This window comes from Typopeltis vanoorti, chromosome 9 (assembly GCF_054136105.1).
Source record: "Typopeltis vanoorti isolate ZY-2024b chromosome 9, IOZ_Tvanoo_1.0, whole genome shotgun sequence".
NCBI lineage: Eukaryota > Metazoa > Arthropoda > Arachnida > Uropygi > Thelyphonidae > Typopeltis > Typopeltis vanoorti.
The window spans coordinates 84,060,017-84,085,462 of NC_143557.1; the positions used below are offsets into that span (position 1 = coordinate 84,060,017).

General features: G+C 34.1%; 1 protein-coding gene across 1 annotated transcript in view; it reads left to right on the plus strand.

The window, feature by feature from the left end:
• LOC150103211 (neural-cadherin-like) overlaps window positions 1-25,446 on the plus strand; it is a 540,895-nt gene that overhangs the window by 248,593 nt on the left and 266,856 nt on the right. Inside the window, exons 16-17 of the mRNA XM_090397648.1 lie at window positions 7,634-7,749; window positions 18,280-18,444. Of these exons, the coding sequence (XP_090253774.1) occupies window positions 7,634-7,749; window positions 18,280-18,444 (281 nt within the window). The remainder of the gene's footprint in view (window positions 1-7,633; window positions 7,750-18,279; window positions 18,445-25,446) is intronic.

Here is a 25,446-nt window from a genome sequence, read left to right on the forward strand (position 1 = left end):
CCTCAAGTATCACTATAAAACAAGTCTCTTAATTAAACACTGTCACAATCCTATTTCTAGCTACATAAAGGAAAAATCTTACTTTGAACAGATGTCTGGCCTTTTTTGAATGATCCCTGAAATTACTTCTTTCTATTACCGTCCGACTTTAGGACTGCACTTAGATATCATCTCCGGGATTTTGTGAGATCTCTTTTTAATATCGGCAAACATTTGGATCTTGGCGACATGAAAACCCGGCATCTGATTTCTTCTAAGACCATTTATTTTAGTCACGTCGCTTTCTCGGCATTTACTATCTGGAAAGCAGGTCTCCGATGGCGATTACAAATTATCTCTCACGATGTTAGCAAAACTCTGCTGCCGCATCATACATCCTAATATCAGGTTGAAACCCCACGTGACCTCGAAACTTTTCGCTGACCCGAGAATGGGTATGCACACCGGATCGACTCGAACTAGTACTCTAAGAAAAAGGCAAGACAAGACCTTGTTTTGATGTAGCGAACTGCTATTTATACGGTCCCGATGACCTTCGTTTTTGCTTACATCATCGTCCACTAGGTACCATAATTTTCTGCACCAGACACCCACGTCTATCGGTGCAATTAGATGGGAGACCCCCATGTAATATCATGCTGCACGTGTACAGTATCCTCAGGTCATACTTAATCTTCTTAATCCTGTCTGGAATTTTTTTATTCACTATGGCATACTTAGACACCATGCAATCTCCTTTGTTCTTACTCAAAACTATTTATAATACATTATTCATAATTCAAAGAAAAAACATTATTTCTATTACAATTACACCAAGTTTATTCATTGATATACAAGTATTTTAGCAGGATTTTGTATACTTGTAAAATCTGAATAAAAGGTATTATATTACTAAAATCCCTTTTATTCAAGATTCAACAGTGTGTGGTCACAACAGAAGTGATTTTTGTATAAAAATATTAAATATCTGATACTGTGGAACCTCGTGAGGAGCAGGTCACATGAATATATGTTTTGTTCATTTTTGCTAATAATAAGTACACGTTTACTTGCCTTTATAAAACATGTCGGGCACCTGTTCATGATTGAAGGAACCTCCCAGTAATGTTACTGCCCCTCTTTATTCTTCCACTTTTCCTTTCCTTTTTTTTCACATCTTATTTGCTCTACTTCTACTGAGTCTTTTTAATATCCTATCTTCTAGAGTACCATGACTGGGATACAACACCCGTAGACATCAGGATTGTGTGTGTGTGTGTGTGGGGGGAATCCTGGTAGTCTTGCACTGCTTTGGCTTCTGCAGGATCAATCAGCTAGTGGGCTTGCCTGCAAGTATTAAGTGTGCTCCTGTAAGTCTTTTCCCCCATAGTCGGGGACATGGGCCCAAGGTTTGCTGTGGTGCTCACATAGCGTACGGAGCAGCCCTGGTGTTCCACTCCCAAGTGCAATCATTACTTGCCAGAGAGTGCATGTCCGTGTGTGGCTCTGTGGTAGGTGAGGAGCTCTGACACTTAACAAAAAAAAAAAAACGCTTGATCAAGAATTCTTCATCGTCAGTTGTGTCAGGGGATCCTAACCAAGTCCCAACTAAGTGATGATTTTATTGACACCTTTTAATAACAGAAGTAAGAAAAAGAGAGAGACATGTGCACCGGTATAAATGAACCAGTTTTTCTAATCATCCATGCAACAGGTGAAAACCAAATCAGGAAATTGTCACCATTCTGCATTCAAAAGAGTTTAGGACTGGTAGATTCTCCCAAAACAGTTAAACTACATTCTAGTGATGTCCTTGTATAAACATCATGTCAACAACATTCAAAGCATCCTCAGTAGAAAGAATACCAATAACAGTTACACCTCCTGTTCCTTATAAGGAGATTTGTTCAGAGTTGAAAGATCAGGGAGTGACAGGTATGAGGCACTCTCTGATTGTAATGGTCACTTGATTTCAACCAGAAACATCATCCTTACTTTTGATACTGCTAAGCTGCCAACATCTGTAAAAGCAGGGTATCTGAGTTGTCTTGTTGTTAGACTGAACATTCCTACTCCACTAAATGCTTCCAATGCCAGAAATATGGGCATGCCCAAACTGCCTGCTGTGATTTTGTCATCTGATGTGGCAGTAAAGAGTGTAATAACAAATCTTGCTCTGCAAAGAAAGCTAAATGTGTAAAATGTCAGGGAGATCATCCAGCCTACTCCTGTGCATGTCAGAAGTAGAAAGACGGAAAAGAAATATAAAAGATAAAAGCAGAATAAAACACGTCAAGATGCAAAAAGGAAGTTAGCCACCACCACTCCTGCTCTGAGATTCTCTTATGCTAAGAAAGTGGCAATTAAGAAAATGTCAACAGCAACTCAAATTTGTATGTCTATTCCACCATCTGATAATTACATCATATCTGAAATTTCTGATCAAGAGTGCTTCTCTGTTGAGCGCATCAATTGCAAGATGTACAGTCGCACCCTAGAGATGACTCTAAAAAGGATCCATTCAATGAGAACCCACTTGTGAAAAAATTATGGAAAGGTTATCACTTAAAAGCAAACCACCCAGATACTTCTACAGAAAAAAATGGATAGTCATATATCCACTGAAAGTTAACTTACCCAGTGATCCTGACACACCCAATAATGTATTGGAGATTTTTCCAGAGAAAGAGATGGACACTGGTTGTCCATACTTCACAAAATCTAATGATAAATATAAATCCGACAAGGGACATTCCACAACCTCCTAGAAATCAGACAAGTTTATAAAGCCTTAAACAATGGGAAACCGGAACTGTTGGATTTGCCCAGAATATTGATGATATCAAACACCTGCTACAGAAATACAAACCTTTTCCTTTCTGTGTGCAGGAAACACATTTTAAACCCTAGCCTCAGGAATATCATTCTTGCACACATTGACAGAACTGGAGATAGTCCTGCTTACAGTCGTGTAGCTATTCTTTTGAACAGTCATACTCTTTTCCATCATATCCAGCTTAATTCTGCTCTGGAAGCAGTAGCAATTTGCCTATCTGTGGGATTTCTTATCACAGTATGCTCAACTGAGTTATAAATTAAATGAAATGGAATTTGATAATCTCATATTGCAACAACTGCCTCATCCCATACACATAATGGGTGATGTTTATGGACATATCCCTCTGGGGTACAAACAATGAGTTTTGTTAGAATTGTGCTGTGTCTAACACTTTTGGTCAAGCTGTTTTGATATACAAGTATCTGTCATATGACATGTTACTTTCAAGACCACTCTCAAATAGTGAACTTCATGGTAACAAATCACTTGTAGAGGTATGTAGAGGTATGTATGCACATCTATGACCGCTTAATTTTAAGCAGTCATAGATGTGCATGAGTTATGTAAATAAAGCATCTATTTATATCAGATATGCAAACAAAAGATTTAGAATAATTTTCACAAACAAAAAAGTTATTCCGAATAGCATGGCTAACCAGTTTGGTCATCAATCTACACCAGTGTTTCTCAAAGTGTGGTACGCGTACCCCTGGGGGGTATGCAAAAGGTCGTTAGGGGGTACGTGGCAATTTTTGGCTATGCATAATTAAAGGAGCTATTATATTTTTCAACAAGCAGTGCAATTAGAGACAACCGGAATAAAACGGCACTAACTAATGAATCACATTCCCTCTCCAACAGAAACTGCTGTATAGACCAAGCAAAACCATATGTTGCCGGTGGAACATATGGTTTTGCTTGACACCACCCCCGTCGTTAAGGTGTTAAAACTAAGAAATATATAGTGAATACATTTCAGAATTATGGAATTCGGTTGAAGGGAATTAACATTTCAAGTCAACTGTCGAAATGCTAATTTGTCTTTGGCTTGTGCAATCTTTTGTTAATACACCAATCATATGCAGTTCTTCGCTGCTCTGCGTATCTCAAGTCTCGTAAATTAGTGGTAATTTTTGCTTGAAATAATGGGAAAGAAGATGACGCTATTTGGGTAGATGACTGACGATGCACACAAAGAAATTGTTCTCGATGCCAAAAGTAGTGATAGTGAGTAGGAGCTTCTTGGTAAGTCGCACCATTTTCAGTTTTTTTCCTCAAAACTTTAGTTTCCGAAAATTTCCGCATGTATCTCACAACACAATTTTTTAGCTTTAATTTTGGGAAAAAAGTTAGTTATGTTCGAGTAAATACAGCATTTGTTTTTAGCTTTCAAATTCTTACGTATGGATCATTGGTTAACGATTGGATTTATAAAACCCCCAAAAGATAGCAATATAGCAAATACAAATAGCTGTAAGCAAAAAAAAACATTGATATTGCATCTGGATCAAATGAAATTGATGAGTGTGTCGTCTGACATCTCTAGAGAACCAAAATTTAAAAATAAATCATATTTTTTATTTACATGAACATATAAATTAAAAAAAATGATATTTAATTTTAATTAATATTTTAAATTAATTTATTAATTTTTAATTAATTAATGAATTATATTTTTAATTAATTAATTATATTTTTAATTAATTAATTAGGGGTACTTGGTAATAATGAAAATATAAGAAGGGGTATGCGGATACCTGAAGTTTGACAAACACTGATCTACACTATTAAAAATTGTTCTGTTTTGTCAATAAGAACATCCATGAATAACCAAAGTATTAATGATGTAGCACTTTTACTTCACTTAGAACTTTATCTTTGTTTAAAAAAAAAAAAAAAAATGGTGATGCCAAGCGGTGGTTTAGCTTCAGCCTTTCTTACTTTTCAATACACTATCACTAAATTTAATAATTTTAATGTTAGCATGTAATGTAATAGGTTTAAAAGTCTACTTTTCATTAGAAACAACTACACCCTTACTTTGAATTTTATCTTCCATTATTGACAATAATAAAATCATGTTTATAAACAGTTTATAATTCACAGCGAAACACCAGATGTGGTAAATAAGCTGAGTTCACTAATACTGTGCATTAGTTGATTTAGCAAATTCATTGGTTGGTTGATGTAGCTAAAATCATTGTATGAGTGATCGGCATAAAGCCAAGTATCCTAAGGCAGGGTATTACTCTGGTTTATTTTAGTGATAAAATTTGTTATAATGATGGTTACTATACATAGCTGGATGTTTATATTTCCATATTTAATTTTTCATTTTTCACAAATAGATGTAGAGTTAGATACTCGAATTGGCTTAGCAAGCACAATATTGTGGGAGCTTGGCTGTTCGGTAGTATTGAAGCTAGAGTTAAGCCAGAAGGCAAAGCTGGCTGTCTTCAATACAGTATGTCCCCATCCTCACCTATGGTCATGAGAGCTGGGTAATGACTAAAAGAATGCGCACACGAATCCAAGCGGCTGAAATGAGGTTCCTTCGAAGGGTTGCAGGGCTGACAAGATGCAATAGGATACGAAGCTCTGCAATTCGGGAAGCCCTCAATATTCAACTGCTGCTTCTACGTGTTGAGAGATCATTTCTCCATTACTTCCACCTTGGTATCACCACCACTGGGTCTGGGTAGTGGCCCTTCCCTTAATGCATAGCGTTATACATGTCCGCAAGGAGATGTGCTTTGCATTATGGGAGATACTAAGGCAAGTGATGAGAACTTATACTACCTTTACCACAAGTTGCCCCAGTCCTGAAGATACTTCAGGTGTAAACTTTGTTTGCTTACACTTGGATAAAGGATTAAACTAAATATATAATTTATAGTCTAACCAAGTGAAAAAACTTCCAATTTTTATGTATTGAGCACTTTTCATTATACTGTCAACAGGCACAAGTGATCCTGGACCATCATGTGTAAAACAACCCACCCCAGAGCATCTTTTTAGCTGGGTGTTTAGGAGCTTTTTGAAGGTGAACAGGAGAATCCTTCTCAGCTACTGATTTGCAAACATAGGGTACTTGTTCTCCTTGGACAAAGAAATGGCTTTCATCTGAGAATATGACTTTCTTCCACTTCTCAACAATCCGATCTCTGTACAGTTTTTGCCTACTGTGCAAAAGAAACTTTTTTATTCTGTGGGCAGTCCTCCCTGCTTAAAACAATCTTTGACAGAATGTCATGTGATTAACATTAATCCCACTAGCTACAAAGTCTATTTAAGCCTACAGCAGATAATTTTGATTTCATTTGGGTTTTCCTAACTAGTAAATGATCTTGAGTAAGTGTAGTTTTCATTTTTTGCCCACATTTTGGTTTTCTGTCAGAAGAAAAGGTACCCATCTCCCTAAACCTTTTTGAAATCGCAGTAACAGTACACCACACTCACTGGCAATTTGTCTGAGTCATGGATGTGTGCTGAGAAAGAGTACATATTTTTGAATACTTTCTTGGATATGTGTCTATTTTACAGCTACAGAAAATGAATAAAACACTGTGAATGTCAAATTCTTTAAACTATTAAAAGTGCACAGCACTATTAATAAACATTGTAGAGACAGTTAAACTGCAGAACTAAACCAAAATAGTGAACCAAGACTGAAAATAGGAAACCAAAATTATTGTGAGTTGAAACAAAAACAACCTAAAACTTGACAAACATTCAGCTTGTTCAGATTGATTTTTTTCACTACTGTATAAATTATCTTTTATACAGTTTATAAACACTAATAAATCTTTAATTTCCTAAATTATTTCTTTATTCCTTGTATTTTGATTGAGTTGTGTGCAATTTTCTGATGATCAAAATTTCAGAGGGAGCTTAAGGAATAATTTTTTCCTTGTGGAAAACTAGTATAAACTACCATTGTTAATTTTTGAAATGTTTTGGATTTAAATTTCTTCCAATATAGAAAATGCACTCTTTTATCTCAAAAGCCATTTACATTCCAGGACTTCATCCTTCATAATTATTAATTTGCAATACCTAATTTTTGGGTATTATCGTTAGTTGATGATTTGCTTACTGTTCTGTTATCTTCAGTTAAGTATAGCATCTTTCTTTTATTCTGTACTTAGCAACCATGAGCCAATAATTTAATCTTTTTTTTTTTCCCATCAAATCTAAGCTTGTCATAAATGACACTAATGAAATCTATCAGTGACTGAAATTCTGGTATGTAGTCTGATACACAATTGTAGTCTGATACTAATTTACCTGATTAGTAAATTAGTACATATTCATTTTCATAATTTTGGTCTGGAATTAGCTGTATTACTAATATAAGCTGGATGTGATTTATTGAGGGGTACATTGTATTTTTTCTAAAATCATCAATTATTCTGAGAAAGTTGTTTCTGATAAGATTGTAAGGCCAGTAGTTTCAAAAAGAATGCAAGTGTCCAAGAAAATGAACCAAGTTGTATCTTGAATTTCAATTATAGTTTTTATTTATTCTAAATTACATTTATTTGGGAATGAGAAGGCCATGCCACTCTGAGTGTGATTTTTCTCTGCTTGGTGGATTTCATTCCAATACTGTTGTGAATAATTTTAGTTAACGTATATATGACCTTATATAGATCTCTTCAGTGTCTTATAAAAGGTGAATCATTTTTATGGCAGGATCTGGAATTTGATAAACTGTTAGTTATATTAGAACAATTATAATAGAAATTAACATCATTGCTAAAGTTACAGGGAAATAAGTAGTGAATTTCTTGTAACAAAATTTTATTTTTCTAGCATCTCGCATTCGATATGAAATAACACAAGGGAATGTAGGTGGTGCTTTTGCTGTAAAAAATGAAACAGGGGCAATATATGTTGCTAGTCCTCTAGATTATGAAACACGAAAAGAGGTAATACTGTATATATAATTATAATTCTTTCGAAATTCTTATAATATTCTTTCTATAATTCTTACAAAATTAATCATACTCACATCTCTTTGATTTATCATTACTTTAATATTTATAATTTGTACACATTTTGGATAGGTTCATACATGATTTTATTAGATTTTGGACTCTTTTTTTTAGAATTGAAATATTCTTGCTAATGAAATCTGCCAGTTGATACCAATAATCTATTTTAATTTCATTTATTCGTATAATCATATCATTCGTATCCATTTATTTGGATTTTTAATAAAATGCCTTTTCTTTCTTATTATCTATTAAAGAATATTATTTACACAGTTTCCTATGGGAATAATATTCCTGTTATGTATACTATACGAGTGCTATTTTTATGAATTTTTAATAAGTATTGTCATTTTCACCTTATATATTATTTGCTAGTTTGTATTATAGTTTTGTGTTAGCTATTTTATGGTTAAATGCCTATAGTAAACATGAGCTATCATCAAAATATACAGCAGATTCATGAACTCAACTGCTTATACAAAGGAAGAACCAAGTTCAACCAAAGTGCAGTTCATTTGCTCAGCATATTAGATGCTACTGGGAGAAAAGTTTACAGGATGCATCATGATATGATTTGGTGTAATAGCCAGATACTTTGCTCCTCTCTTAAAATATGTGAAGAAGGAATATGATTGTTTGACTAGCATTGAAATTTGATGAAGCCGGTGTGTGTGTGTGTATATGAATATCTATCTATCTCTATATATATATCTATCTATATATATATCAAGGAGAAATATATATCAAGACAACCCATCACTGAAGGGAAACTTATACCTAGATTTCAAGGCTGGAAAAGAATTACCAAGAATGAAATGGAGGTATTTGGGTGATTATCTTCCTGTCATCATCAAATTCCTGACATGTAACCTCAAGGGGTGTACAGGATATTATGATAGTACTACAGTAAGAACTTTCATCATTACTAACTTCCTATCAGCAATTTTCCTCCAAATCGATCTGTTATCTGCCAAGACTCCAACATTATCAGAGCTTATATTTCTGTCGTCTAAGGCACTTTTTATTGTAATAGTCCACCTATATCTTGGTCTTCCTCTGGATCTTTTCCCTGCCAACCTGGCAGAGAAGACTTGCTTCACTAATCTTTACTCTCCCATTCTGTTTAAGTGACCATACAACCTGAGAATTGCTCTGCTAACACATTCCTGGATGCTAACAATGTCAAGTTCTTTTCTAATATCCTCATTTTTAATATGATATTGTCATTGATGCCATCTCTTCACCCTCCCTAATCTTTCTCAGAACTCTATCTGTGGTCTCTAGTCTTTGGTCAATTTCTGTCTTATTCCATATGAATTTATTCAATTGACTTCCTACCATACCAGCTTTGTTCATTCTGTTGTTTATTTCCATATTTAATGTATCACTCTACTAAAAATTGTGCCTAAGTAACTGAAATGCTTTACTTGTAATATAGCTTCTTCGTTCATGATGCAGATGATACTTTCAATGTTTCTGCCTATTTTCATTGTCTTCATACCATATCTATTACAACAGTTATTCAATATAGTCAGGTGAATCTTGCAGACTTCTACTGGATTTATTTAGAAGTATAACATCACCTGTATAAAATAAAGAGCTGAGATTAACATATCCAAATTTGATATCGGGTTTAATACCACTTCATAATGTGATCCATATAGATAATGAATAACAGAGGGGGATAATGTACATCTTTGTCTGACACCAGATTTAACATTAAATAATTTTCCTGTACTTCCTTCAATTCTAACTGCTGACTTACAACTCAAATAGAGACTAAGTATTTCTTGATATAGTGATGTAAAAGTAATCATTGTTTGTTATACATTATTAGTTTTGGTTTCATAACACATATTGTCGGCACTTGCGATGTTCCCCATTATTGAGGTTATTTTGTCAAAATGAAATGTAATGCATTTTAAAAATGTATGTACTTACTGGATTTGGGTAGTTATGTTACTTTCAGAAATTTTATTGTAGTTTAAGATTATTAAGTGTTGTGTTTTATAAAGATGATAACTAATAATTAAGGAATTGACAGCGTACACTAGAAATATAAATTAAATAAACTTTAATATATACTTTCCGATATTTCGGCAGACGTCACGTTGCCATCTTCTTGGGAACTTAATACAAAGACACGTACACACAAGTACTACATAACAGCTAATGAGAACTGAAGCTAGGAAGCTAATGTTTTCCTAAAGTCCTGATGGTGCCCCCCCTGGCGGGCTATATTGGTAGTTCTTGGCCTTTGGGCTGAAGTTCTTCTGATAAATGTTTCCCAAATTCGGGGCAGTCTCATGCATCCAAATTTGTTGAGGTTTGGCATGTTCCTAAGGGCGCTGAGGCTGATTCCACGAATAGTCTTTCATATTTGAACTTGCTGCAGTGTATTACTGTGGCTTTCTTCCATCTTATTCTGTGGCGAGTATCCAGAGCATGGTCTGCAAGCCCAGAGTGGCTGTACTGTGAAATCGGATGTTATCCTTGTTTTCTGAGATCTCAATCAACCTCAGCCCTTAGGAACATGCCAAACCTTGGATGCATGAGACTGCCCCAAATTTGGGAAATATTTATCAGAAGAACTTCAGCCCAAAGGCCAAGAACTACCAATATAGTCCACCAGGGGGGCACCATCAGGACTTTAGGAAAATGTTAGCTTACTAGCTTCAGTTCTCATTTGCTGTTATGTAGTACTTGTGTGCATGTGTCTTTGTATTAAGTTCCCAAGAAGATGGCAACGTGACATTTGCAGAAATATCGGAAAGTATATATTAAAGTTTATTTAATTTATATTTCCAGTGTACGCTGTCAATTCCTTAATTATTAGTTATCATGTTTAACCAGCGTATAAGCCTCTCAACAAGAATAAAGTTTTATAAAGATATTCTCATTACTCTAATGGAGACGAGTCAGCCATTATACCTAACTTTTTGCTTGTCACTTTCATGGAGTGCACATGCTCACAGGGGAGTTTGACATGTGATTGACAGCTGACAGATAGATCTTTCAGTATCGAGGTTAATGAGAAAAACAAGAGAAAGCTAATGGAAGTTTAAGAATGCTGACTGCAGGAATTTTGTTCTTATGAAGTTTATTTAGTTTTATGTGATAGTCGGAAGAATATTAATAGTAGATTCCGAAAAGGGAATAGTAAAACTGTGAGTCTTTAAACTGGAGGAGTTGAGACTGTCAACGAGTAATTAGTAAATAAAAGATGTTGCAGTCACTGTTTTAAAGGAATGTTCGAGGAAATGTTGATTGGAAAGTTTCATCTGTCTTAAGGACACCTAATATATTTGTTATTTCTACTGGAAAGGATGATGGAATTAGCTCAACGTAGATATGTTGTTTATAAAGTAGAAGAAGAAACTTTTTTTTCCTGCAGTACAAAAAAGAAATTAGTAAATTGTGTGTCAAATTGAACTGCAAGAGGTAAGAATATATATTCATTAGTGAGACAGGAATAATAATATCGTATGCTATATGAGGGGGGGGGGGGGGAGAATCCATGGAAAAGAAGAAGAAAATGTTAGTATTTTCCGAAAAGGCCCTAACAAAGAAACTAACTATGAACACTTTTGTTTTTGTGAAAACAAGGTGTTTAGTCTTGCTAGACGTGATTACGTATATGTTAAACAATCCAGTAATAGAATAAGTCAGAGAATAGGATAAGAAAATCTCTAAAGCATAGCCTTGGATCCAGTATTTTGTAGTTATGTAATTTTATTTAAAGTGTATGTATTGTTTTAGTTTTATTAAATCTGTAAAGGGGTGCTTAAGGGTCAAAGCTGTATAACTGAGAGGAGACCTCCACATAGCCTTTAAAGGAATGCGGAGAACCGACCAGGGCTTCTGACCTAATGTCCAATCCTCACCTTCTCGTGGTGCACCCTGTTGGGTATCTACTTTGATACTGAACGAACGAGGATGGGCTGGCAATTTGGGATTTAGCCGACCAAATTGTATTCTTATTGGTTAAACCAAAATAAAAAATGATGGTACAACATGACAAAATTTCATGCCGGCTGGGTCGTCGCCCGGTTAAACAAGGCCCCCGTTGTTTTCGCCAGGGAACCAGGGCGAACAGCGAAAAGTCAGCTACTGGAACAAATCTGAAAACAAACCCCAACTCAACATCACCAGAGTTAAAGATCGGTACTATCAACGTAAGAAGCCTGAATGGCAAAGAAATGGAGCTAGCTGAGGAATTAGATAAGTACCAGATCGACATAATAGGGGTGACTGAAACAAAAAAGACCAAAACTGGTGAGATCTTTCTGAGCAATAAATACAAAATGTTATATTCAGGCAATAACAATCAAGGAAAAGGAGTAGCCATAGTATTCAACACAAAATACGTGGCTAATCTTCTTGAATGGCAGTCAGTCTCAAGTAGAGTAATGTGGGCAAATATGAGAATGGGGAACTGGACAATGAGACTTATTTGTGCCTATGGTCCCACAGAAGGTTCTACTAAGGTAGAAGTGGAGGAATTTTTTGAGGCTTTAGAAAAAGCAACTGACACAATGAAAAAGGAAAAGTTGGTCCTTGTTGGGGATCTAAATAGTAGAGTAGGAAATGATTGTGAGACATACAAAAATATTTTGGGAAAATTTGGAGAAAAGAGCAAAGCTAATAATAATGGCAAATATCTGTTGGATTTCTGTTCAGGACATGGACTGGTTATTACTAACACCATGTTCCAACATAAAAATGTGCACAAATTCACATGGAGAGAAGAGGCTAGGAATAAGAAAAGTCTCATTGACACAATTTTTACTGAAGATGGTAAACTAAATATAGAAATAGACAACAGAATCAGCAAAGCTGGTATCGTGGGAAGTCAATTGAATAAATTCATATGGAATAAGAAAGAAATTAGTCGGAACACTAAATTAGCTGTATACAAGACTGTGTTCAAACCAATTTTAACTTATGGATCTGAGAGCTGGGTCAGAAGTAAAACACTTGACCAAAGACTAGAGACCGCTGATATGAGAGTCCTGAGAAAGATTAGAGGTGTGAACAGATGGCATCAATGGCAATATCATATTAAAAATGAGGATATTAGGAAAGAACTTGACATTGTCAGCATCCAGGAATGCGTTAGCAGAGCTAATCTCAGATGGTATGGTCACTTAAATAGAATGGGAGAGGAAAGATTAGCAAAACAAGTGTTCTCTGCCAGGTTGGCAGGAAAACGAACCAGAGGAAGACCAAGATATAGGTGGATTGATACGGTACAAAGTGCCTTAGACGATAGAAATATAAGACCTGATAATGTTGGAGTCTTGACAAGTAACAGACTGATTTGGAGGAAAATTGTAGATAGGAAGTTAGTAATGATGTAATTTTTTCATGTAGTACTGTCATATCCTGTACACCCCTTGAGGGTACATGGCAGGAATTTGATGATGATGATGATGTTGATAAATCTGTAAATTTTTTTTTTGGTCTTGAGTCAGTGATTTTCTGAATTCTCATTGCACCAATTAGAATGGGTCCCTTGTGTAATTAATAAACACTTCAAATAAAATAATAAAAAAAATCTTACTAGAGATAATCTCATGACAAATGGCGAATAATAATATCTTCTCTAAACAATGCCTCATTGACACCATATAACTACTGTTTTGAATAGCTTTTCTCTTGGCACCTTGTCATATGCCTTTTGCAGGTTTACGAAACTTAAATACTGATCTTTGTTATATTCCCATGATTTCCTGGCAAATAAGTCAGCATGTTCTCTTAGACAGTACAGAGACAAATGTAAGAAATCTAAACACTATAAAACTAGATAAAGAAAACTCATGGGAGGACTTTGGTAAGAACATAGAAAATAAATATTAAGCAGGTGGCAAATAATACATGAAAACTGGAGAAAAAGATATCCTTGATGTACTTCAGAAAATTGCTAAACGAAGCAAGCAGTACAGCACAGTAAAAACACTCAGTGGCATGCAATCAGTAATATATGAGGGATTGTTTGAAACGTTCGGTAAAAAAATAAGTTAAACGCATTTTTTTGGAAGAAAATCGCCTTTATTTCTCAACATAGTCTCCATCGAGGTCTACACATTTGGTCCAGTAAGTTTCCAATATTTTCATCCGATCTAAAAAGTAGGATTTGTCAAATTGTGCAACTTGATGACATCCTTGTTCGAACAAAATTTTTTCCCACTCAGCCAAATTTTTAAGTTTTGGGAATAAGAAGTAGTCATATGAGACCAGGTGTGGAGAACACAGTGGATGTGGAACCAATTCAAATCTCAGTTTGTGCAATTTTGCCATTGCGATGGCTGATGTGTGAGAAGGTGCATTGTCTTGATGAAAGAGCACTTTTTTGTGCGCCAATCTTGGCTATTTTTTCTTTACTTCTTCTTTTAAATGGTCCAACAATGATGCATAATAGACTCTTCTTATTGTTTTATCCTTTTCCAAATAATCTATCATGATAATTCCTTGTGAATTCCAAAAAACAGTGCCCATCAGTTTCCCAGCTGACAAAAGGGTCTTCACTTTTTTCGGTGCTCTTTCACTGGGCATTGTCCACTGTTTTGACTGCTGCTTGAACTCAGGTGTGTAGTGGTGGATCCAGGCTTCATCTACAGTCACGAATCGATGCAAAAAATCATGCAAATTGCGATTAAACATCGCCGCGCACTGCGTTGAAATATCTTTTCGCATGCGTTTTTGATCGACAGTCAACAGTTGCAGAACCCGCACAGCTATTTCATGTGCAATTTTTCGTGCAGTATTTATACATCCATTCAGTTAAGATGCCTACAATTTCAGCAGTCTTGCGCACTTTCACTCACCGGTTTCCATAAAGATACCATGGATTTTGTCAGTCATTTCCTTCGTAGTAACCTCAGTCGGGTGTCCAGAGCATGCTACATCTTTGATGGGCTAATGACCACTGTTGAACCATATATCCCAAAATAAATAGTCTTTTACGCTGGTGCAGAGTCCCCATGAACTGCATCTAACTTGGCTTTGATCTTTGTAGCTTTCTCCTTTTTCAAAGAAAAGTGTTTTATCACTACACAAAACTCGTTTTTCTCCATTTTTATGAAAAATGCGAACATGGTCATTTTAAATGTTTGCCAAACGAGTACTATGCGTCACACATGGCTAAAATTTTACCAGTTGTCATGAAAAAGATGATCCATGCATTCACTGGTATGAATGAATGAATTGTGTCACTGTATATTGGAAATTTATGAAACTTTTCAAACGACCCTTGTATGTCCGTACTTGAAGTAGAAAAAAACCCATCAAAAGCCTGAATGTGACAACAGAACTAATCTCAGGTGGTAAGGTCACTTAAACATAATGGGAGAGGAAAGATAAACAAACCAAGTGTTCTGTCCAAGGTTGGCAGGAAAAGGACCCAGAAGAAGACCAAGATATAGATGAATTGACACAGTAAAAAGTACCTTTAGAAGACAGGAATATAAGATCTGATAATGTTGGAGTCTTAACAGATTGATTTTGAAAAGCAGAAGGAGTTAGATGATATTCTTTCCTTTAGTGTTACACGGTGATCAGCATTCATTTTACACAAATTATGGACTCTACAACCGTGTTATAAATAAGTATTTTAATTTCCCTACGTGTTGACCTTCATATTAAGGTCATCATCTGGAGTATACACACATCTATATATATAGACATTTTGGCCTGACCTCTAGTGAAAATAAAATAAGCTACATTAAAGCTATTTCTGTTTAAGACAACATCAGAGAAGTATTCTTTCATATAGATAGTTTTGTTACAGTAAAAATTATGTCCTTATTTAACATGACAATTGTTACGTTAGATTTAAGATCCTGTATTACCTATGGGCCTATTTTTAATTAACTCTTAGGGTAAAAGATTAAGTGGGTAGAATATGTGCTTCTATGTGTAATGATGTAAATTTTTCATGTAGTAATATCATATCCTGTTGAGGGTACATGTCATGAATTTGATGATGTTATATTTGAGTTATGCACTACAAATAAAGTATCTCTTTTCATATAGCAATGGTGACATGAATAGAAACTGCTGTATGGCTTTTCATTCCAGATTCTCAGATTTCTTTTCTTGTGTAACATGAAACCATGGAACAAACATTTGACACACATAAAAACTCTGTTTCATGGACTTGACTCAGTTATATTTTGAATGTTTTTCTTACATGCACTTTAATAGGAGCAAGTGTTTGGATTAGATGCATCTGGGAACAGTAATCACACAAGGGAAAAAGTTAAGTAGAAGAGACTATCCATGGTTATTTGGAACTATAGCAGTGAAAAAGGAACACATGTTCAATGCTGGTTGAGTGAGGAGAGTTGATATCAACAGTATAATTATATGTAGAACTGATTAAGAATATCACAGTTATCAGTGGATTAGTGATAGTCCATATATCCGACGAAGTACTCTTCGTCGGATATATGGACAATATTATTCTGTCATAGACCTTCCTGACCAATGTGCTTTTGCAGTAAATCAGGCAGATAGTATGCTGTTGAGTGATATATATATATATATATATATATATATACAGGGTGTTCGGGATAAATTTGACAGTTTCGTAAGGAAAAAGAAAATCTTCTTTGTATCTATTAAATTTAATGAATTGACAAAAAAACATTACAGGCAGAGTTAATTACAATACTATCAACAAGATTTACTCAAAATAACCACCATTAGCATCGATCACAGCTTCAATTCTGCTTCGGAACCTCGAACAAGCTGATGCTACAGTCTCCCTGGGAAGGGCCGCAAAAACTGTTTTAATTTTATCCATTAACTGGGCTTTTGTATTACTGGAAGTGCGATTGGTGTCTTTTTCAACTGCGCCCCATACAAAATAATCCATGGGGTTAAGGTCTGGGGAGTTTGGAGGCCAAACATTTGGACTGGTGAAGTCGTAGAAATTTTCAGACAACCATTTTTGACTTTTCCCAGAGGTGTGGCAAGGGGCCGAATCCTGCTGCCATACATACGGCCTACCATTGGCTACCCTTGTTATCCAGGGCTTGACTACAGTTAGCAACTCCACGAACAAAGCCCGAATTCCAATGCCAGGGTTCTTCAACACCTGTTCCAGCAGATTTGCGAGGAATTCTGCTGTACGAACGCAATCAGATCGTCTGCTAGGGATCTTTCTTATTGCTACATCCTCGTAGTCACCATTGCAAGTCTCTAGTTCATGCCTGATTGTTTTTACTGTATTCAGGGAGCATTGGGCAGCAGTCGTAATATCCTTATTTTGATGGCGGGCACGAATCATCATGATACAAGTTATTCTCTTCCATGATTCAGGTGGGTTCCAGCTATCCATCCTTTCTGACATCTTGTATATGAATGAAGAAGGGTCCAAACTTTTAAATGAAGAGAAGTGTGTGTTAATACATGTAACTTACGGAAAAATATAATTAATTATAAATATGTCAAATTTATCCCGAACACCCTGTATATATATATATATATATATATATATATATATATATATTTTTTTTTTTTTTTTTTTTTCCAGAATTCATTTTTACTCGTTTGGAATATTATGAAAAAGCTTTAAGGACTGATACCAAGAGGGGGGGAAAAAATATATATTTATTTATTTTTTTTAATTTTTTTATGTTTTTAAATGCAGATAATATGAAATGCTGTTCTTAATGCTTAATATAAATAAACATGAATAAATGGAATATGAAAATTGTCAGCTCTCACTATATCTTCTTCAAGTGTCATCCCCTAGAAGGTGGTTGGCAACCACTTCATGAACTTTTGCTGCTCTGGAACATCATTCTCACTATATACAGCAACCTAATAGGGACCATAAAAATGCTTTATTATAGTGGATGGTTTGCTATATGAATTTCTTATATATAGCATTGTACCAGTGAAGCTTTGGTACATGGATATTTTAAATGGTTTGTTAGAGAGAACACATTTACTATAACAGTTTTGTTATTGTATCGATTGTATAAGAAACTTGTAAATTGAGTTAATATCGACTCATTTTTAATAAAATGTAATTAGTACATGGCAGAATGCAATAATGTATATTACAATTATTCAAAGCATAATCAAGTGTAAAAATGGCCTTATTTTTTTACATTGAAATTTGAATCACTGAACCTATCTCTCATTATATTTTCTGTAAACATGCAAATCTTAGGGGGGGGGGAATCCATATTATTCTCTATTTATTTATCATTTGTAATAGTCAATAATAAAAAAAGTCATCAAATGAAAATTTCTGTCAAACATCAGTTCTGACTTTGAGATCTCTTCCACCAAGAAAATGAAGCGTCAAAGTCCACAGTCAGAAAAGTCACTGGTATACCCAAGTGTTGAATGTGGATTTCACATATAATTTTTTTATCTGTATTTATAACAAATATGATTAATATTTATGCATACTATGATTTTCATATATATATATTTTTTACTTTTCAGTATAATCTTACTTTAGTAGTATCAGACACATTATTCGAAAACTTCACAACAGTCTATGTAAAAGTGAAGGATATCAATGATTTACCTCCAAAGTTTGATCGGTCATCTTATGAAACTGTAATTCTTGAGGAAGATACAGAGGGATTGCCCAAAAAAATCTTGAAGGTATGATAATAAAAATTACCATGATATAAAACAAGGTTTTAGTTATTTTCTTTTGTTATTTGATCAGTAATGAAAGTTGTCCATCAATATTTTTTTTTTTAAATCCCACCCTTGAAAGATTGTAAACCCATAGCGCTTCAAACAGTAATATCATAAGTGGGCCAAGGGTTAGATAATCTCAAAACCTATTTTAGAAAACAGATTTCAAGGTGTTTCAGACTTCCAGTAAGCAGAACAGGGATTGCACTAAGCCATGATATTCATCTTAGCTTAAAGTGAGAAATTATGGAAGAATCTTCAAAAATTCATGTGTGTTTAAGGTACCTTTGCTTGTATTCGTAAACAAACATAGAGCTGCACTTCGAGAGTCAAATACACTCATATTTTTTAATCCCGAAAACAAAAACTGTTAGTTTTGTGTTTTTAGGATTTAAAGAAGAAACAGTTCATTAGAAAAAAATTATTACTATAGTGTTCAAAGTCAGAAAACATAGTAGTATTAACATATTAGATATTCATTCCATTAGTTTTTAGCATCATGTTCGATATTATAAATTCCTTAATAACTAATAAGAAGTGCTTGAAAATAGTAAGGGATTGGTTTTATACTGGAATTTAATTTTCTTCAGTTAATTTTGTTAATTATCTAGTTTATATAGCTAGATAAGTTATATAAATGAGCACTTTGTATAGCTCTGTATCCAGAATGTTGACATTAAGACTGCCAAAATATTGATTATAAATTTAATTTATTCCATTTCACTGCTTGTTTTTAATCATTATCATGAAAATATTTTATTTGGAATCGTTGTTATTCATATTTTATTAATATTATGATCAACATATCATTATGCTCCACATGTTTACGTAGATTTATCGAGTTTTTGAAACACACACATTTTTGAGTTGTATGCTATTTTTGTCTTTGTGTGGATGAAATACCTTTTCCACCAAGTTACCTCCAGTTCTGTATGGTTTAGCTTTTGAAAATGCTTCAATAAAAGTATTGCTTAGGAAGAGTGTTTTGTAATCCTTATATTGTGAATTTTTTAATTTTATGGGTAAGGAGAAAGTGGAATGTACTTTGAAAATGACAACGCATCGCCATATGATAAGCAGTGGTTCTTTAGCTTGTTATTATTGTTATCAACGTGTTTGAACATTTTGCGAAGAAGCAATTTATGAGATGAATGAATATCGGTAGGTCCTTTATTTGGGAATAAAGGACCTACCGATGGAAGCCTGAAACTGTTTGAAATTGCCTTGATTTAATCCTTATTGATTAAATCAGTAGTTTATATTCTGTATTCTCATTTAAAGTTTATCATATTGAAGATGGAAAATTAATCTTCCTTAATAAGTTTAGTATATCACAAGCTTGCTTTGATTGGTATTTATAATTCAAGGCATCATCCATTACAAAAAATGATCATTGTTAAAACCTACTGATCAGAGTTGGTTTCATTTATTCCCTCTCTTCCTTTGATACACAGCTGTGAAAGTAGTGGACACTATTAAAACTAACTAAGAATATCATTAAGGCAAATCATTAAATTATGGAGTCCTAAAGATTCAACTTTGCATAGATGCCTACTCTCTAAGCGTACATAGATTCCATGTTGAATCTAGGTCTCCAATTTCTAATTGTTTAATATCTCCAATGTCTTTAATATCTCCAAATCAGTTGCAGGAATCACATTAAAGAAATATCACATCATTTCCAGTCTTGCCCATAAAAATAATAATAAATAAAACCTGCCTAATTTTATCATCCACCAAATGTAAACTTTTGCGATTATCTCTTCCAAGTGTTTATTCGATGGCTTGGAAATTCCAATCATTGAATCCATGATGTAATTTCATCAAAAGGATTGCATGTCCTTACACAAAGTTTAGGAAATTTTGATTCTCTGCACATGTAAGGAATTATTTATTTTATTATATTTTTAAAACAACATTAAAGTTTCACTTATGTCTTATCATGGCTGATGCCACCTCAAGGTGCTTTCTATACTGTTAAGTGAAAAAACGTTTGGATTTAGACTGTAACATCTATATTTTAAGATAATCATCAATTTCCTTATATGTACACTCAAGGGATGTTCAGACTACTATGACAGCACTACATGATTAATTTTACATTATTATTGATCCCCTATCCACAGTTTTCTTCCAAATTAGTCTGTTACTTATCAGCACTCCAATATTGTCATATCTAACAACTCTTACTTCTAAGGCACTTCTGAGTAAATCAGTTCACCTAGAACTTGGTCTTCCTCTGGGTATTTGTCTTGGAATCTTGGCATTAAACACCTGTTTTGCTAATCTTTCCTCTCTCATTCTGTTCATGTGACCATACCATATTAGATTTGCTCCACTTGCACTTGAATGCTAACAATGTTAGATTCCTCTCTAATATCTTCATTTTTAATATGATTCTGCCATTTATTCACTCTCCTAATTTTTCTCAGAATCCTCTGGCATCGGTTCCCAACTGGTGATACGTGCTGGGCCATTCAGGGGTACACGAAAAACAATCACTTATGGCGGAAAAACAAGTAAAGTAAACAAAATGCAAAACGTTAGTTATGGAACAATAAATGTGAAGTTTGAATCGCCACTAATGGAGACACTTTCTCACTGACTAACTAACTCACATTAGCGAACGATGATTGTGATGACGTGTCTATGAGTCCCTTCCCCCAAACCACTCTTCTACCAATCATTACGCATTCATGCGTCACGATGTTTCAATTGGCTAGTGATCTGTATACCAATTATTACAGACTTTTCAGATAACACAAATAAATATTATTAATAATAATAAATCAAAACTTTGTTAAATACTTGATCATCATTATCAATATTTAACATAAAGCTATACTTGGGTTTGTACTTTTAGTGTATTAATTTTCCTTTCCCAACTCATTACCTCATTTCCACTATTTCGCATTAAGATAGGCACTGAACAAAAGGATCAGTATTTAAAAACAAGGGATACAATTTATAGAAATGGGTTAAAAGGGGTACACAAGTGGGAAAAGGTTGGAAACCACTGCTCTATGATTTCTAGTCTGATTGAGTACTTTATTTCTAACCCAGCTCTCAGATCTATAACTTAAAACTGTCTTAAAACTTTGAGCACTATCTTATATACTGCTAGTTTGGTGTTTTTGCTGATTTCTATCTCTCTCTCTCTCTCTCTCTCTCATATTCTACTATCCACCATACCAGTTTTGCTTATTCTGTTGCCTGTTTTCAGATTTAACTTGCCACCTTCACTAAACACTGCCTAAATAGCCGAAATATTTTATTGTTCTATAGGCTCTCTATTCAGAATGCAGTTGTTGTATTCAATGTTTTTGCCTATTTTCATAGTTTTGGTCTTTTTATTTGCATGCCAAACTTGCTGTAGCTGTTATTCAATTTAGTTAGAGAAGTACATCATCTGCATAAAGCAAAGAGCTAAGTTCGATAACTCTAATTCCAATATCAGAGGTATCAAACTTTCTTTCATAATGTGCGATCTGTATAGATCACGGGTGGCCAAACATTTAGACGTTGGGGGCTACTTACCTAGTGAAAATATCTCTGCCGGTGACTATGGATGCGATCGAAAATTGTGGAATATTTTCGAGATTTTTAAAAGTTTAAAAGGCAATAAATATAACAAAAAAAATTTATTGTTCATAACTTTATTAAAAAAATAATAACAATAAAAAATACAGGGGTATCTCGCTAATCCAAACTGATAAAAACCATGCTCGTTCGGATTTGCGAACTTTCCTCGAGAGACAACAATAACGAGTTTAAGACAAAAATAATCAGATTCTAATGGTACATCAATTTAATTCTGTAAATGAATGAAGTAACTGATAGAAAAAAAAAATGCTACTTTGCTGTAATGTAAAACTTAAAAAATAATACAGTACACAAGTTTATTTTGGTAAAAAATTTAGTCTATATGTACCTGTATTTGTTGAGGATTCTGATTTAATAAAATTGCATAGTTCTGTACATAACTTAATTTGCGTAAAAAAAAATATTACTTTCTTGTACACAATACAAAAAAAAAATTCCCCAAAAAGTTTTTTATTTCTTTGTAAAAAAAGTCACTGATTTTATTTTCTTCTTGGAAGCTAAACTTTTTTTGAATGCTTCTCGGAGTTGCATTAGCAATAAAATTTTATGGAATGGTGTATCATTCTGCTTAGCCCATTCTATACACATATCAAAACTGTCAACTGCCTCTTCATGTTTTACTTATTTTCCTTCGAGTTCTTTATCGTCATCGTCGTCTTCTAATTCATTCTGCATCGTCATGTTTATAATTTCAGCATCTGATTTGATTTCGAATTCGCTTTCGGTTCTACCTGTAATCTATTCCGTAACATCTGTTTGTGAAATTTCAACATCTGGATTTATATTTTTTACCAAATTATGCACGTTTTGAATTTCCTCTTTTGGTGTATCACCGAAGTTATCTTGGTAAATTCCCGAAGGTCACAGTTTTTTCCATGACGCTCGAATTGCTTCAGGTTTTGACGGCTTCCCAAGCAAAGGTGAACACACAATAAATCAAAATAGGCCTACAGTATAACCATACAATCGACAGTGTGAAAAAATACTGTATTGTAATAATAATAAGATAAATAATAATACTTAAAATAATGATTATTTAAAAAAAATAACAGTACACAAAATAATAATACGTATTAAATAAAACTTTTTTTGTTTCAAACTGCAGTTCGGATTAGCAAGATACCACTGTACAAAAAAATTACATAAAATTATACAAACAAAATTGAATATTTTAATTTAATTGGACGATACTTGACATTGCATAGATGCAGTTAAGCGATCATTATCTGGATCTTACGAACTTAAAGAAAACACGATTCCAGATGTTGATCACTTAACTGCGATCTATGCTTTGTCTTAATAGCATTCATACATGAGAATGCCGATTCGCACAAATAAGTTGATCCAAAAAATGCGTTCAAATAAGCGACGATTCTCCAAATATTTGGATATTTACTTTTGTGGATCAACTTCCAAAAACTATTATTTGAAGCAATTGATTTGAGGTGGATATTGCATTTCATATTTATTATTTCTTCTTCCAAATCTATTCTATTTGTGTCGAGAAATTCATTCAATTATGAAGCAGTATTCTCAACATTAATATTTTCATTGAAGGGATATGATAAAAAACTAGCTGTGGCTGACTTATCCTCAAAAACCATTTGAATAAAAATACATAATTGTGCAATACCAGCGTAATCAGTAGATTCATCAAACTGTAGTGACAAAAAATTGCACTTGTTTATGTTTTCATGCAGAATCTCTTCAAGGTTCCTGCTGGTTTCTTCTGTTCTATGCATGATTGTCTTTTGTGATAATGACATATTGTTAATAGCAGTTATTATTTCTGATTTATTCTTAAAATTTTGAAATAATATTTCAGCAGCTTTGATGAAATTCGCCATCTTGAAACGGCTTATTACGTTTAATTAAAGTTTCAGCAGCTTTGAATGATTCAATTGTAGCAGGCTTTGCACCTGTATTGTACTTGACGAAAATATTTTGTTGTGCTGTCAGTAGTGCCTTCATTTGATGTACCTTTGCTTTTTTATCTTAAGGCAGTGCCCTGTGGATAATCTTTTTCGTAGTTTTTATGAACAGTTCGATAGTGTCTTTTAACGTTTGCTTTTTTCGGTAAAGCGACATTTGCATTGCAAATTATACATACATACGCATTTGTCTTTCATCTTAATAAAGAAAAAATCTTCTTCCCATTATTTCTGATCGTGATAAGTTTTTATTTTTTTCACACTTGTTCTTGGCTTACTCATTGTTATCCTTAATTTTTTTTTTTTTTTTTTTTTTTTTTAACAATATAATTGCATTCACTTGCTTAATTTAAAATAATACACACTAAAGATCGATAAATGGAAAACAATTTAATGTGATTACTCGGTACTAAAATACTGGATAATTGGGACACTTTGGCTGCAAGAGTCTTGATCAAGAATAATACACAGATGGACTGTCAATGTACACGTCATCAACCGCGTTACCATTGGGCGTGTTCAGAACCGTCAAACGATGTTTCTGGACAAAGCTAATCATGTGACTGCTGTAAAGCGATGGCTTCGTTGTTAACCGCTAAATTATAAACTTTACATAAGATAAGAAATAAATTAGTTTGACATGTTTGACAATTTTTTTATCAATTAATAATTTTGATTATCATTTATCTATTCATTTTCAATCTATTTATTCGTTTAATTTGCTACATTCATTAAGAAACGAATAATTTGCTATATTCAGGCTTGCGGTTGACATCTTGGCCACCCCTGGTATAGATAATGAATAAGAGTAGTGATAATGTGCATCCTTGTTTTACCCCTGATTTTACATCAAACCATCTATTTGTATTTCCTACAATTCTATCTGCTGACTTACAACTGAAATATAGAATTGTATTGAATAATGTTCCATTTATTATTATTATTATTATTGTTCCGGGCAACTCCAAGGAGTCGACAGACTCATCGAGGGAGGCCCTAACATCATGTCAAGAACAACTGTTCACATTGACACAGTATCTATCATACCTTGCCTTGAACTCATTCATGGTCGTAACACCCACAACAGACTCTGGAAGCTTATTCCACTCATTCACCACTCTCCAAGTAAAAAACCTAGCTCTAACTCCCTTGTCAACCACGCTCTTGCCCAGCTTCCATGCATGGCCCCTAGTCCTTGCACCACCAGTCATATTTTCAAAAATATCTTCTGGATCAATCTTATAGAAACCCTTCAGTAATTTCAATGTATCAATCATATCACCCCTCGCCTATTGTCCAATCTCTGCAACCCACAAATCTACAACCTATTCTCATAAGGTTCATTCCACAGACCTTCTATCATCTTGGTCACTCCTCTCCACTCTCTCCACTTCCTCCCCATCACGAAGAAATCCTGGTGCCCATAACT